The sequence below is a fragment of the Podarcis melisellensis genome (genome assembly GCF_964234715.1).
Source record: "Podarcis melisellensis genome assembly, chromosome: 3".
Lineage (NCBI taxonomy): Eukaryota > Metazoa > Chordata > Lepidosauria > Squamata > Lacertidae > Podarcis > Podarcis melisellensis.
The window spans coordinates 8,670,945-8,685,219 of NC_138530.1; the positions used below are offsets into that span (position 1 = coordinate 8,670,945).

The 14,275-nt window shown below is 40.6% G+C and overlaps 1 protein-coding gene across 3 annotated transcripts in view; it reads right to left on the minus strand.

The window, feature by feature from the left end:
* Positions 1 to 14,253, minus strand: part of SANBR (SANT and BTB domain regulator of CSR) — a 35,149-nt gene extending 20,896 nt beyond the window's left edge. Inside the window, exons 1-6 of one of the 3 annotated variants that reach the window (XM_081903977.1) lie at positions 14,104 to 14,253; positions 13,001 to 13,125; positions 12,404 to 12,519; positions 11,133 to 11,230; positions 3,005 to 3,163; positions 150 to 336 (exon numbers count right to left, since the gene is read on the minus strand). In XM_081903977.1, the coding sequence (XP_081760103.1) occupies positions 150 to 336; positions 3,005 to 3,154 (337 nt within the window). In that variant the 5' untranslated portion in view covers positions 3,155 to 3,163; positions 11,133 to 11,230; positions 12,404 to 12,519; positions 13,001 to 13,125; positions 14,104 to 14,253. Of the gene's footprint in view, positions 1 to 149; positions 337 to 3,004; positions 3,164 to 11,132; positions 11,231 to 12,403; positions 12,520 to 13,000; positions 13,126 to 14,103 lie in introns of those variants that run through there. The other 2 variants (XM_081903976.1, XM_081903978.1) reach the window with 2 other exon arrangements.
* Between the last annotated feature and the right edge of the window lie 22 nt (positions 14,254 to 14,275).

Here is a 14,275-nt window from a genome sequence, read left to right on the forward strand (position 1 = left end):
TGTAATTTAGAGACCAATACTTATGATGAGCACCAGCACTTTAAGGGTTACCAGCTGACTCTGCTCAGAACAGGTTAAGGATTTCAAATGGATGAAACCTAGCATGCACAATGTCTTGAATGCAGTAGCAGAACTGCCTGAAAGCCTACCATTTACAGAAATTGCATCTTTTTCACTAGGAGGTTCTTGTAACTCTTCCTGGGAATCAAGAAGTGATGATTTGATATAACCAGCCAATGTTTCCATAGGGCTCCCACCACTGGCCATTAGTGGACTGTACTGGTTATCAACTGGAGAACTCCCACTGCTTTTCAGTTCGTCAAACCTTTTTGCACACTGTCAGAAGATAAAAGAGGAGGGATTTTCAGTTTTAGTTCTTGATGGAAGAAATCCCAGGTATGCCTAGGACATAGATGCTCATCTCTGGGTATCTAAATAAACAACAACTGATATTAACCTTGGGCAGAGCTAGTGACTAAGCCTTTAAGCCTGGTTTCTATGTTTTTTTGTTGGCACCCAAGAATCTGGCAGCTTTTTCAGTGATTGCCTGTAAGGACAGATTTTGAAAAGCTGTTTTGTTTTTCTGAAACAGGCATATCTATCTGCATCAAAGGCTATATAAAAAGGAGCTGCCTTAAACCATCTCTGACTGGCAGTGGCTCTCCAAGATAGCAGGCAAGAATTATTTCCCTAAACCCGCCATCAACATGAGATGCACGGGATTCAACTTGGGATCATTTTTATGTGTGAAGGGCATGTCCTTCCTCTGAGCTAAAGCCCCATTTCATAGCCCATGGTGTAACATCATAATTTGAGATGCTGTGTTCAGACAGCATAATGAAGCCAATTTTTTTTTTTGTTGGTCTTAGAGGACCTACTGTTAGGTTGCAAATTGAAGTTTAACTACTTTATAGTACTGCTAACTCAATATAACAGTCAGTTATTCTCTCAGATGAGGATAGCAGCATCCCCTGGGGGCACTTGAGGACTTGTCAAAGAGTACAAAGAGGAAAGGGTCCTTCCCAGCATCTTCCATAGGTATAGAATTTTTATCAAGCAAGAAGATTCTATGAGACATAAATGCCTCTCTTCTCTCTCAGAAGGAAAAGGCAACAGTGATAGAAAAACTAAGGCCCAGATCTATGATGGCAGCTGGATAAACTAGGACCTCCGCTGCCTGAGCAATGCTACTACCATGATCTCAATACATTTACAAGCTGAGAACACTTGGCTTTTGCATTAAGTACAGTTGTACCTTGGTTTAAGAACAGCTTAGTTTATGAACAACTTGGATTAAGAGTGCTGCAAACCTGGAAGCAGGTGTTTTGGTTTGTGAACTTTGCCTTGGAAGCAGAACATGTTCCGCATCCTGTTGAGTGTGTTCCGATTTGTAAATTGAGTCTCCCGCTGCTATGGGAAAGCACATCTTGGTTTAAGAACGCTTTGGTTTAAGAATGGACTTCCGGAATGGATTAAGTTCATAAACCAAGGTACCACTGTACCCACCTTCAGTGAAAGTATAGTTAGAAGAGTAAGACTAAGCCAACTGAAACCTTCCCTTAATATTGCTAGCCAGTCACATGAGTAGGAAAGGAGCTTGAGAAGTATTCAGAACTTGGATCATCCTTATAGAGCACCACAACTTTCCAGAACTCCATAAACAAACATTCTTTTCAGAAGCAGCAGAGCAAACAAGTGATGTCACAGTGGATAACTAGTACTAACTCTTTGTTAGATTGATAGAAGCTTTGTAGGAGTGGAAGTCTGTGCAGCAGAAGGGTCAATGGAAAGTGTTCCTCCCATACAATACTTAAAATCAGCTTTGTTTTATGCCTCACCATTCAACACTGGAAGGTATAGAAGCCATCACACATCATGAATGAGCACAAAGGAGCTTCTAGACCTGGCAGTCAAAGTAATATTTAATAGACATGATAACAATAGTAAATTAAATGGTATCTGATCTGAATACCTTAGAGCTCTTTAAGCCAAAATTTCTTCAAAGTTAATTCTTTGTATAGTTTCTTAAATGAACCTTCTGTTCAGCCTTCTACTGTCTTATCTCTTTTACTTTGCACCTGCTGGGTCTGGGTTTTTGTTGTCGTTGGGGGCTTCAGGGCAGGTTTGTTTGCCTTGCGTTATGATTTTAAAAATAGGCTTCGACTACAGAAACAAATCCACACTGGCTGTAATATACATGTGATTCTTCACAGCGTCCATGTGCAACACTAAATAAATGTGAGGTTTAAGGGCCTGGAAGACTGTCAAGCATGAAAACACTGCTAAGGGAGCAAAAGGATTTTCTCTCAGCTGGTTTATGACTGAGCACAAATGTTGGATTTGACTTTAGGTGTGATTCCTTTAACAACTTTGGTTGTGTTTAATTGTACATTAGCTGCCATCAGTTCAATGATCCTCTGCTCTTTGGTCCTCTTTAAGGCCAAAAGAAACAACTATTATTACACATTCTTGTGCGACTTTATTGATTACACAAATAATGAGGCATGTGGTAGAACAGCGCCCATAGTTTGCAGCACAGTCTGAAGTACATGAAATAAATATTTTAATTTTTTCCCTTCCCCTCCCTTCCCCTTCCTATAAATAATTCCAATTGTTATTGATACAAAATACCATTTATGTTTATCTGAGTGTTTACTGTGCTTTTAGTTTTATTTTTAATTTTATGTGATTGTTGCATGTCATACGCTCTAATGTAAATAAAGCTTTGTCAAGGAAATAAACAACTACCTGACTTTTAGAAGACATCTGGAGGCGGCCCTGTTTAGGGAAGTTTTCAATGTTTGGATTTTTTGTGCTTTTAATATTTTGTTGGGAGCCGCCCAGAGTGGCTGGGGAAACCCAGCCAGGTGGGCAAGGTATAAATAATAAATCATCATCATCAACAACAACAACATCAACAACATCACCATCTCAACGCAACTATGTTAAACAGTTCAAAGATCAAAATGAATAAAAACTACATTACAAATATGGGAAAACATACCTCTCGAGATGAATAGCCAGGAACCAGCCTTGCCACGTTGTCCCAATTGATAGGCTGAGGGACACTGAATAAAGAGCAGAGGATCATATCCAAAACCATTTGATTATTGTCGTATGGGAAGTTATTGTTTTCTGAATATCCACGGCTCATTTTTTGGCACTAGAAAGAAAGACATGAAAAAAGAAAAACACATAATTGCACTTTCCCTTAACAACTTTGGTTGTCTTAAATTTACATTAGTTGCCATCAGTTCAATTTGTTTCACACTTCTTAGGCAGAGTAATTATATAGCCAGCACCCGAATTTAGCTGTGGATGTTTTGCCTTGCTCATGAACAGACTTTCAACAAATATACCAATAGAGGTATGTAAGTATTTACGTTCTACAAAAGAAAATATAATCACTGTTAAACAGGTTCTCAAAGAGAGTGTCTGGACCTTGGGGATGCTTCAGCCAATTCATGGCTCTCTGTAGGATCCTCCATATATTCAGACTTCAAACTGTTGCTCTGTCTTTCATCCACCTCTATACACATACACCTGCAAACGTCTCAAATGGTACACCCCCATAAGCATATCATTTAATTCAGAAAAACGCCCACAGTCATAAGAAATGCTAACTTCTGTTTCTTTAAGGTCAGAGATGGTGAATCACCAGCCTTTTTGCCTGATCCTGTGAGTGGTTTTCTGGAGCCTTCCAAGAATTTGGCAGCAACAAACACCAAAAACATGAACTGCTTTGGGATTCTCCATATAGAGTCAAACGGAGGTCTAAACATCACCAGCACTCTAGAAGCAGGGAGATCCTGAATGAGGCAGCATTACCATATCTGTTCTGCTGCCAGTTCCACCTCCTTGAGCATTCAATACTCTTCCTATGAGCACGCAGTAATTTCCAGTGTTTCATGACAACTCTCATCACATAGTTACCTCCTCTGCCTGTTCCCAAAAGCTAGGCAGCACCGGCATGAAGAAGAAGAAGAAGAGTTTGGATTTGATATCCCGCCTTTCACTCCCTTTAAGGAGTCTCAAAGCGGCTAACATTCTCCTTTCCCTTCCTCCCCCACAACAAACACTCTGTGAGGTGAGTGGGGCTGAGAGACTTCAGAGAAGTGTGACTGGCCCAAGGTCACCCAGCAGCTGCAGGTGGAGGAGCGGAGACTCGAACCCGGTTCCCCAGATTACAAGACTACCACTCTTAACCACTACACCACACTGGCTCTCATGAGAAATGCTAATGTAATGAAAAGTCTGCTAAGCAATTAAGAGCTTCTGTAAGTCCAGCCCACAGGGAGCCTTTTTGGCTTCTAGCACTCTAGCTATATTTGGGCTTAAATTGGTTCATTAACTACATACACATAGCCAAAATACAGCTATACAATCTTTGAGGTGACTTCAGCTTCTCAGGCAGTTGGATTAAACTAGTGAAAGTTATCCAAACAGAAGTAAGGTTAAACACTGTTATTGATATTAAAATCCAGATTCCAATAAAAATAAAACAGGAAATAAAACTACATTTGAACCAAAAGAACCCTATTTTATTACATAGTTTATTACATAGTTTATTACATAGTTTAGAAAAGCAGCATCCTACAGCTGTGGTTTTCAAACTTTTATCATTGACAGAACCTTTTCCACATCAGCTTATCTGCCAAGAATTTCCTTCATGGCTAACACGTATCCGTGCTTAATCCAGACAAATGTTCAGGAAACACACTCAGTTCATGAGAAACATTGTTCAGTTCTGCTAGGCACCACCATCAATCCACTGGAATTGAGAGCACACTGCAGAATACTCTGACCCACCACAATGCTATGGTTTGCACATGGGAAGACTAATAATGTTGAGCAAGCAACATTTGTCACTGATGGAAGCCTGATGAGCTTCTGAGAAACTCAAGCTATTTCCCCAACAGTTTGACAACTGCTATCCTATACCAATATTAAAAAAATAAAACTAAGAATATAATTTCTTCATATGTTAAGATTTACCCTGCGTAAACACAGTGCAAGTCTTCCATTTTGACACCTACAATGGAAGGGGAGAAAAATGCTTCTCAGTAGGAAACTGCTATGTGCTGCTATTTATAGTCTCCCATTTCTTAAATAATGAATCACAGCAGAAAGCAACCATGTGAAAATTCAGGAAGGAGAAAAACAGCCAAGGATGGGGGAGAGAAACATTAATTCCAGTTCCATGATACAGCAAATTCAAATGCACAGTTTGGATTTTATTTTATCTCACAAGTATTCAGTGTAAAACCGAAGTTGCCAACTTCTATCCATTGGCAACTCTATTACATTTATTTTTTTTTTAAATAATTTTTATTAAGGTTTTCCAAATTAAAACAAATAAAATCCAATTCATAAACTTTTTCCAATATCCAGGACTTCCCCTCCCCACCCCCTCTTGTGTTCCAAATCTTCCAAAAAAGCAATAATATTCAACAAATTCTTATTCCCCAAATACACTCATCGTCAATAACTCAATTTATCCAAATTTCCATCCCCTAAGGTCGACCTATTCCCTTCCACGAGTTCCCCCCTTTCAAATATAGTACAGATGAAAATAGAATAAAAACAAACAATAATTTTACAACCTTTGGATTCCAAATTTCCCTCCCCTCTTTCCCTGTTGCGTTCCTCCTATCCCTCCACTTCTAATGTCTTCCTGATGAACCCACATTTCACTAAACCCACATCCCTCTGGTTCTTTACCGGTCTTTTTTTTTTTAAATTACAGATGTCCAATCATAGAAGGAGTCTATCAAAGGGGGCCCATTTCTTCTATCCAGATTTTTATATCCAGGAGTATAAACTCCAATTTTATATCCATAAGCTTGTCAAATCTGGATATCCCAAATGTTCCCACTCCAGTTCTGTCCAGTTTTTGTTGTTTCCTTGTTCTTGTCAATCACTCTCCTCCTTTTTACTTCCCTGTTCCCTCACAGAAATGTTCTTTTTCCAAAGGCTTCTAGTGTCTCTACAGAGGCTTGTTATTCAAGAGCAAAACATTACATCATGTTCCTTTCATTTTTCAACAGATTAATCCATTGTTTCCAGTAAAGTGTAGGCCTCTGTAGACAAAATAATGTTCCATTTCTGCAGTTTCCCAGGAGATTAAAAGTTCTATCCAACTGTTCAAGTTTCCCGTCGAAAACACATGCAATGTCCCTCAGCTCCTCTAGGTGGATTACAATAACAAAGTTCCCTTCCAGATCACATCCGCCAGTCCAAATAACTTATGAATCCTTATTTGAAACAATTTATCTCCAATTTATAACAAATGTAACCGGCAAAGTCCTCATAACAAAGTCTCAATTTCATTCTTCCGTTTTGACAGCTCTTTGACAGCTGTCAAAACCTCCATTATTATTCTCCAGGCATTTTCACGAATCGCTCCAGGGATTCCGGGGGGGTTGCTTTTTAATACGAATTCCACTTTTCTCCTCCAGCTCAATCTTATAAATTTCCCTCGCGAAGTTGCTAGTTCGGCAAGATAAGGTTCCTCTCGATCTTAGTTATCCAGTCCTTTGTTTTGGCTCTTCTACAATTTGGGGGGGGGGCTGACTTCCTTTTTTCCACCTCCCCCGTTCGCTCCAAATTCTAAAAATTTATCCCTCTTTTTAGTCCATATTCCAATTACTCACGGGTTCTTCTTTTGGGTCCAAATTTTCAATAGAAGAAGTCAGCGCTCTCCGCCGGATGGCATGCGGCTGCGCTCGGCAGGGATAGCAGAGGACTCAAAGCACCACGCTCCTCCCCGGCACCCGATCCGTAGCCTTTAAAAAGGCTCCTTCACGAATCGAGAGGGCGCTGACGGTGCCAGCCGAGTCTCCATGTCCACGGCCTCCGTGGCCGTGGTTTTTAAGGGTCCCCGCATCGCCGGTGCGGTAGGACCCAGCCCCTGCCGAGCAGGCTCCCTCCGGAGCTCGGAGGGAGCCCGCCATTCGGCGATGGCGCCGACCCGGAAGTCCAACTCTATTACATTTATTCCGTCCAGAGAGACATATCATCCTAGAAAAATAAGCAAAGTTTCTTTCTCTTTTTTAATTAAGCTTTAAGCCACCAGAAAATGTGTCTCTCTCATCCAGCAGCACATTATCCAATGATGACTGCAGGCTTTGAAAGTTGCAAAGCAGCTAGAAAAGTTCCTCCTGCAGCATACCCATTGCTCAGGTATCAAAATTACAGAAGACTAAATGAGACAGACATGTTGGTTTTTTTACATCAAGCTTTTGAATTATTTCTGTAATTTTGCAGCTGGTAAAAAAAAAGTCTGACCCTGCTAACCATAACTAGTGAGCAGCTGAACTTAAAGACTGAATGACTTGTAAATGTCATAGGCTTTTAGTTTCATTTATAACAAAGCCTAAGCAAGTGCAGTTGACACTGCTTTCCTATTCATCCGTGTCTCCACTTTCTCATTTTCCTCTGTTTTTCCACATGTGACATTTTAGATTGCAAATTATATTTTTATACTCTTTTACAGTACCATGAATACTGATGTCGCTATATAAATAACAATACTATAATAAAATACAGTACTAGAAACTTAAAATAACTAGAAATAAAACAAATAAAATTCAATCCTCTATATACTGGGCAGCACTGATACATACATAAAGCTGACTTCCTCATTCAGAAGTAATCTAGTCTCTGATTTAGAGGAGGGCAGCGCCTGATTACTGCTGAAGGATCAGAAAAAAAACAGTATATTACATTGCCACTGAAACTTCTGCAGTGCAGTAGCATTAAATATAATGGGATTGCATTTACAGACCACACAGCTTGGTCCTCAACTGATTTCAATAATGAAGATTACTCCCTCACCCCAAAAAAGAAAAAAAAATACTCAGAGCACTTCATGTGCATTATCACATTAATCCTTAAAGCAAACACACACAGCATGTTTCTTCCCTATATTACAGACAAGGTGAGACTTCAGAGAGTTCAGAAAAGCAAGGGGTACAGAGATGCTGCAATCTGAATCAGAGGCCAGCCCTCACCAAAAATTTCAGTGCAAAAGGGAGTTTAAAGAAAGGCAGTGGTCACTGCCTGAAGACCCACACAACTAGTTTTGTTAAACCAAAGAGACTCTGAACTTTTGAAATAGGAGTCTTCTTTAAAAACAATGGGTTTTCAAGGGGAATTTTTAGTGTTGGGCATAAAGCAAATCTTCTTCTTCCTGAAGTAGCTTTCTGGATCTCTGTCCACATGTGCTCCAAGGGCATAAAAGGGGTCAAAAAAACACTTTGCTAGTAGCATATAATTAATTCATATAGGTTCTCCAGGTAGACAACCAAGTAACAAAAGAAGAGTGCATCTTGTTTGTAGTAGGAATAGGACATGTATGCAGTAGGGCTATAAACAAACACTAATTTCCAGCTCAGAGGAAGCTGCATCTACAAATAAAATAGTTGTTCCTAACTTGACACAAGCAATTCTGTCAGGACAGTAGCAGTGAGCTTTGAAAAGTTCACAAAACCAGACCTGAGACTTACCCTTGATCATATTTTTTTTTTAAAAATCCTGCCTAATCTTTAACACAACCAGGCCCAACACCTGCCATCACCTCCTTCTCTAGGTGTAATAAAGCACTCTGCTGAAATAACTACCTTGCCTTGCTCAGTTACTCAGAAGACAGGACATCTTCATATAACATGAGGATTCACCCACCCCCCACATCTTCTGCAACATTCACAGCATCAACAGCTCAGGAAAGAATGAAGCAGCAGCACAGCTTTGACTCTTTGTGCAAGGATTAGACCCCGCCCATATCCATTTCATCACAAATAAAATTTTCATAGAGGGGACAGGCCCAATCACTTAAGTGAGGGAGAAGATGTGGTTCCTTTCTTACAATGTACCCTGAGAGAGAGTGTAGTCAGAGAATGCTTTCTATGGTGCTGAAAGTTCCCTAGTTTTGTACAAATACTAAGGAGACATTAGTAGAATAGGAGCCATCTTGAATCCATTTGTACTGTTTGGTTTCCTTATTAGTGATTAACAAAAATGTTGCCACAATGTCAGCCATTACTCCATAAAACCATACCTCTTGGCTTTCAAATCCCCAGATGTTTAGATCAGGGGTTGACAATGTGCGGCCCACAAAGACTATTTTACCAGCCCCCGAACCGAGCCGCCCACTCGGTGAGTCCCCTGCATGCTGCGCTAAACCAGCACAGCGCAGCGTGGAGATTCACCGAGTAGCGCCAGAAATCACATCTGCGCTCGCACAGATACCGGAAATCGCATCTGCGCATGTCCAGATGCCGAAAATTGTTTCTGCGCAGGTGCGATTTTTGGCATCTGGGCATGTGCAGAAGCGATTCCTGGCACCGCGGACATGCGCAGATGTGATTTCCAACGTCATGCTGCACCAGTCCGGCCCACAGACGATCTCCATGTGAGTGATCCGGCCCATGGCCGGTAAACCTTGCTGAGCCCTGGTCTAGATGAATGCCAACAGCAAAAAAAACAGCAGCAGGAGCAGCAACAACAACAACGTTGAGACAATATGCAAACTAAAGCCAGCTAAAATACCCTACCCTTCAAGTTTTCCCAAAAGCATGCACCTTATCGCCCCATGGCTTCCTTACTATAGTTAGTTACCGTGATATGAAAAAGCCTTTGTAGACAGTTATTAAAAATACATCAGTTAACATAGCCTCAACACAGAGCAAACCCAATACCTCAGCATCTCTCAAACTATCAGGCATCTTAGCTGTGCTAAGTTGACAGGTGCTCTGACACATGATGATAGTTCCAGACAGGCATGAAGCTTTTGTCTAGCAGCAACATGCTTTGTAAAATGCAACCTAGATTTGGCTCTATATAAAAAGATGAAGAAATAGGTGCATTGGGGGGGGGGGGAGAGTTACTGACAGACACACAGTTTCATCCACTCAAGCACTCCTTTAGAGCTGTTTCAAACAATGACCATTTATACTTGTGTGGGATAGCCTGCTCCTCTTTCAAGGGCCACTCCCAACGTACACTGCTGTTTGCAGCACATAATGTAGAACACATCAGTTTACTGCTCAGCAAACCGAGATTAGTTATGAGGATGAGCGACAGTCAGCCTCAGGCTCCTGAATTCCTTCCATCATCAGGGCCATCAGGAGGAGACTGGATGCTTCCACTTCAGATTTAACTAGAGGTTATCATTATGTCAAAATCCTAAAGCTGTGGTTAATTTTAACAAGAACGAGTGGAAACAAGCCAGCTTCAAAACCCAATGTTTGAAGATGGCTTGTTTTCACTAAGGGTAGTAAAGACTCACATTTTGTCTGGGTTCAGAGATCACAGCAAACTATTCATTTAGGACAGAAGTAAAAACTTCCAAACCCCTATTTTTTGGCTGTGGAAAGGGGGGTGGGAGAGAGAATGCATGAGCCAAAAGATCATTAAGGTTCATTTCCTGTAATGCTAAACTTTGCATTAGAATTACGTCCAAACTTGCTCATTATAAAGTCATGCAAATTCACATCAATTTCCAGCATGAGCATGGAGCACTCTACACATAGAATAGCCAGACCCAAATTGATCATGGAAATATGACTGACATGGAAGATAAGAAGCAGCCTTATGCCAAGTCAAGCCATTTGGCCACCTAATTCAGTAATACTGACTAGTAGTGTCTTTCCAGGATTTGAACTGGGGGTCTCTCCCAGCCATACCAGAAGATGCTAGGAATTGACCCTAGGACCTTTAAGATGCAAAGGAGATGATCTCCTCCTGAGCTGTGGCCCTTTGAGTGGCCAATTATTGAAGTTGACTTGAATTCAATCCTAAGTAAGAGCAGTACATATCAATGGGGTTATTCCAATTAAATACATTTAGAATTAATAAGACTAACTGATTTCAGGAATACATTCTAAACTCTGTGACTTAACTGGGTTATGTCTCATAGAGCTCATTTGCACCCTTTGTTTAAAAAGCTCTGAAAGGAAAGTAAGCTATATACGGGTGTGAGTTATTAGAAGAAAAATATTTTTTTTAAAAAAAGAGAGGCCTTTAAACTGATGTTTGAATAGCTAAGGCAAGCATCAGTTGCACAACATTTACCTAACAGTATGCAACATTTTTAAAGGAGAAGAAAACTGGAATGCAGTTTAGTCAGATACCTTTCTTACGTAAGATGAACTTTATTTGTAGTAGAAAATCATTGATATATGTATAGTCCGAAATAAAGCAACTCATTCAGTCTGGGCCTAAAGACAAGCTAAAGAAAGAGAAATAAAAATAATAGTAAGTGATATTATTGTAAATTCTCCAACTTATCATATAATGATCCATACAACAAAAAAACGTATGACCTATCATAGGGTGATACTTAGAAAAATGAAGTCCATATCCATTACCTTTAATACACCTACATAATTTGTTTAGCAGTATGGAATTCTAATACCTAGGAATCATACAGCTGGATAAAATACTGCCCTTAACAAATGATAAAAGTTCCCTTCATCTAGTATTTCCAAAATAAGCCAATTATTCAATACATCCTTAAATAAAAAATGACTTTAAAATTTGCACATTTTTGAGCCTGTGTTACTCCTTCCAAATCAGCAACCTTTTATTTTATTTTAGAAAAGTTGGCATAGGAATTTAAAAAGATGCTTTGTAGCCAAAGGATCAGAAACAGAGAACAAACAGATTCTCCTAAATCTAAGGTATCAAATTTGTTACTGTAGCTACAGCCCAAAGAGCATGCTAGAAGGAATGAAGACACACATGACAGTTATTTGTTATTGTGTCCTAAACAGAAAACTAGCTGCTAGATGATTCTTCAGAATGAAGTAATTCACTTCTATATGGAAGAAAATCCCAGCAAGCCAGAACTGCTCTGAAACCAATCACTGGTTCCAAAAAGTTTTGGAGCTGAATTTAGTATTAGAAAAGCAAACACCTCAGACCAATGAGCCACAGGAAGAGAGACAGAAAATAATATCCTGTAACACAACAGCAAGAACCTTCCTGGGAAAATAAAATTTATCTGATCTATCCTTATAATTTAATTCCCCTCCCCTCTCTATACCTTGTAAATTGTAAAGATGAAGTAGTGCAATTATTTAGCTATAAACTCTAAGCTTATTTAGTGAATAGCATATATATTATTGTATGCATTTTGTTTGTGTTTTATATAGATAAATCCTAATAAAATGATTATAAAAGAAAATTAAAATTATTTAAATGTACTTTAATGTCACCTATCTGTAATGTGTCAGATTTAGTTAGTATCTTTCAGAAACGAGGTTAATCATATTAACCGATCTGAGGAAACCATCATGCTTGAAACAAAAGGCACTGCCTCAGGACAAAAACTGAAAAGATTTTTTTGAATGTTCCTTCCCACCATACATCGTCACTTCACTGCAGACATTGTTCGGCTCACCTGCAGCTCTTATAAATGCAACAGTCTAGCTGAAAATAGCATCTTTGGAATGTAGAAAGGGCCCTTGAAATCTCACATCCTTCATAAATTTCTTTCTTTGAAAAAATACTATTTCACTATAAACAAAAGAAACAAAAATGTTCAATTATCTTGCATACATGACCCAACAAAGAGCATGTGAATAGCACATTATCCAATATATTACTAGACAAAATAATAATAATGAACATTATCCAAAATGACAATTGAGATACAAAGCTTTTGATCAAATACAAAACATAAAAGAAAAAACAACCCAAAGCATTCATGTGGCTGTGATATCATCATCATCTATTAAATTTCTATACTGCCCTTCAACTGAGGATCACAGGGCAGTTTACAATATAATACAGTAGCCTTACCAACATCGAAGTTTTCCCAGAACAGGTAAGTGATAAGTGTTTTTCCTATCCTGAAAAGGTCTTGGGAGTTACGACCGCTTCATAAATTTCTGCAGAGTCTAAACTCTTTGTTGCATAAACAACAGACAAGAAGGGATGGAGGTTATCCAGAAAGCAGACCAAAAAAACACAAAACCCCTCAACTAGCACTAGTTACCTGAAGGATGCTCCAACGCAAGCGAGGTGCTGCCAACTGATGGGATCCAAAATGCAATGAAAGCGCCTCTCAGGATAACACGGTGGCAGGCAGGGCAGGGCAAAGGACCAGACAGATATTATATCCTAAGGAGAGAAAGAGAGACAAAGAGCCAGAGAGTATCACTTCGCCTGTCGCATGGATTCAGCTCTGCCTCCAAAAAGGAAATAATTAAGGCAGGCTTGCATCCCAAACAGAGCAGGGGCACCACCCTGCTTCCCTGACCGGATCTTTTCCCTATCTCCCTCTTCCCTGCATTCCCCACCCTGCACCACCCCACCTCCCTGGGTGCTGGAGGAAGGGAAATATCCATTGCGACCGTCACCCCCCAGGCTCCTTCCCTGAAGAGCTTTGCCCAGAGCAATGCAGGCACACGCCCCTCCGAAGGGTTGCCCCCTTACTCCTGTTATGTCAAGAGGCACCCCTGGCTGGTTGGGAAGCTGGAAGAAGACCTGGCAACCTGGGAAACCTAGCCAGATGGGAGGGGTATAAATAATAAATTATTATTATAAATTATTATTATTATTCCAGGGAACTACCTGACTTCAAACCACCCCCACCCCCAGGCCAAGATGCAGAACTCCATCTCCTGCCTGAAACCCTGGGGGGAGCTGCTACTGCTGCTGCTGCCAGTCCGTGTGGGCAATACTGAACTGGATGGGCCCAGGGTCCAAGGCAGGCTCCCCATGTTCCTAACCTCTTGGCTCTTGGGACTAAAAAACAACAACCCTACACTTAATAAAATTAGTTAATACTACACTATCCCTCGCACATACGAACTACCCAAGCAAACCTAATTACCACACAGCAGTATTAATTTTTAAAAAAATATTAATTAAATTATGCACCGACTGAGGGAATCTCCTGACCTTCAGCGCAAGCTAACTTTTATTTGATAGAATAAAGGTAAAAGCGGGTTTTTTTCAGAGGGGGTTTGCACTCATAGGCTAAAGTGAGCCCCCCCCCCGTCGCCGCGCGCTTTCGCCCACCTCCTCCTCCTCCTCCTGCCTGCCTCTCTCTCTCCCTCTCTCTTTTTCTTTCTCTCCCTCCCTTTGGCAACCCACCTCTCCCACTCGCTATACCGCCCTTTTCTCCTCACGAAAGGGAAATGTTGGTTGTTGTGGCGGGCGGGAGAGGCGGCCCTGTCAGTCACGCCGCGCCGGCCAATCCTCTCTCCGCGCCCAGCCCTTCCCCGCCACCCGCTCTCTCCAAACGGGCCAATGAGAGGGGCCGGGG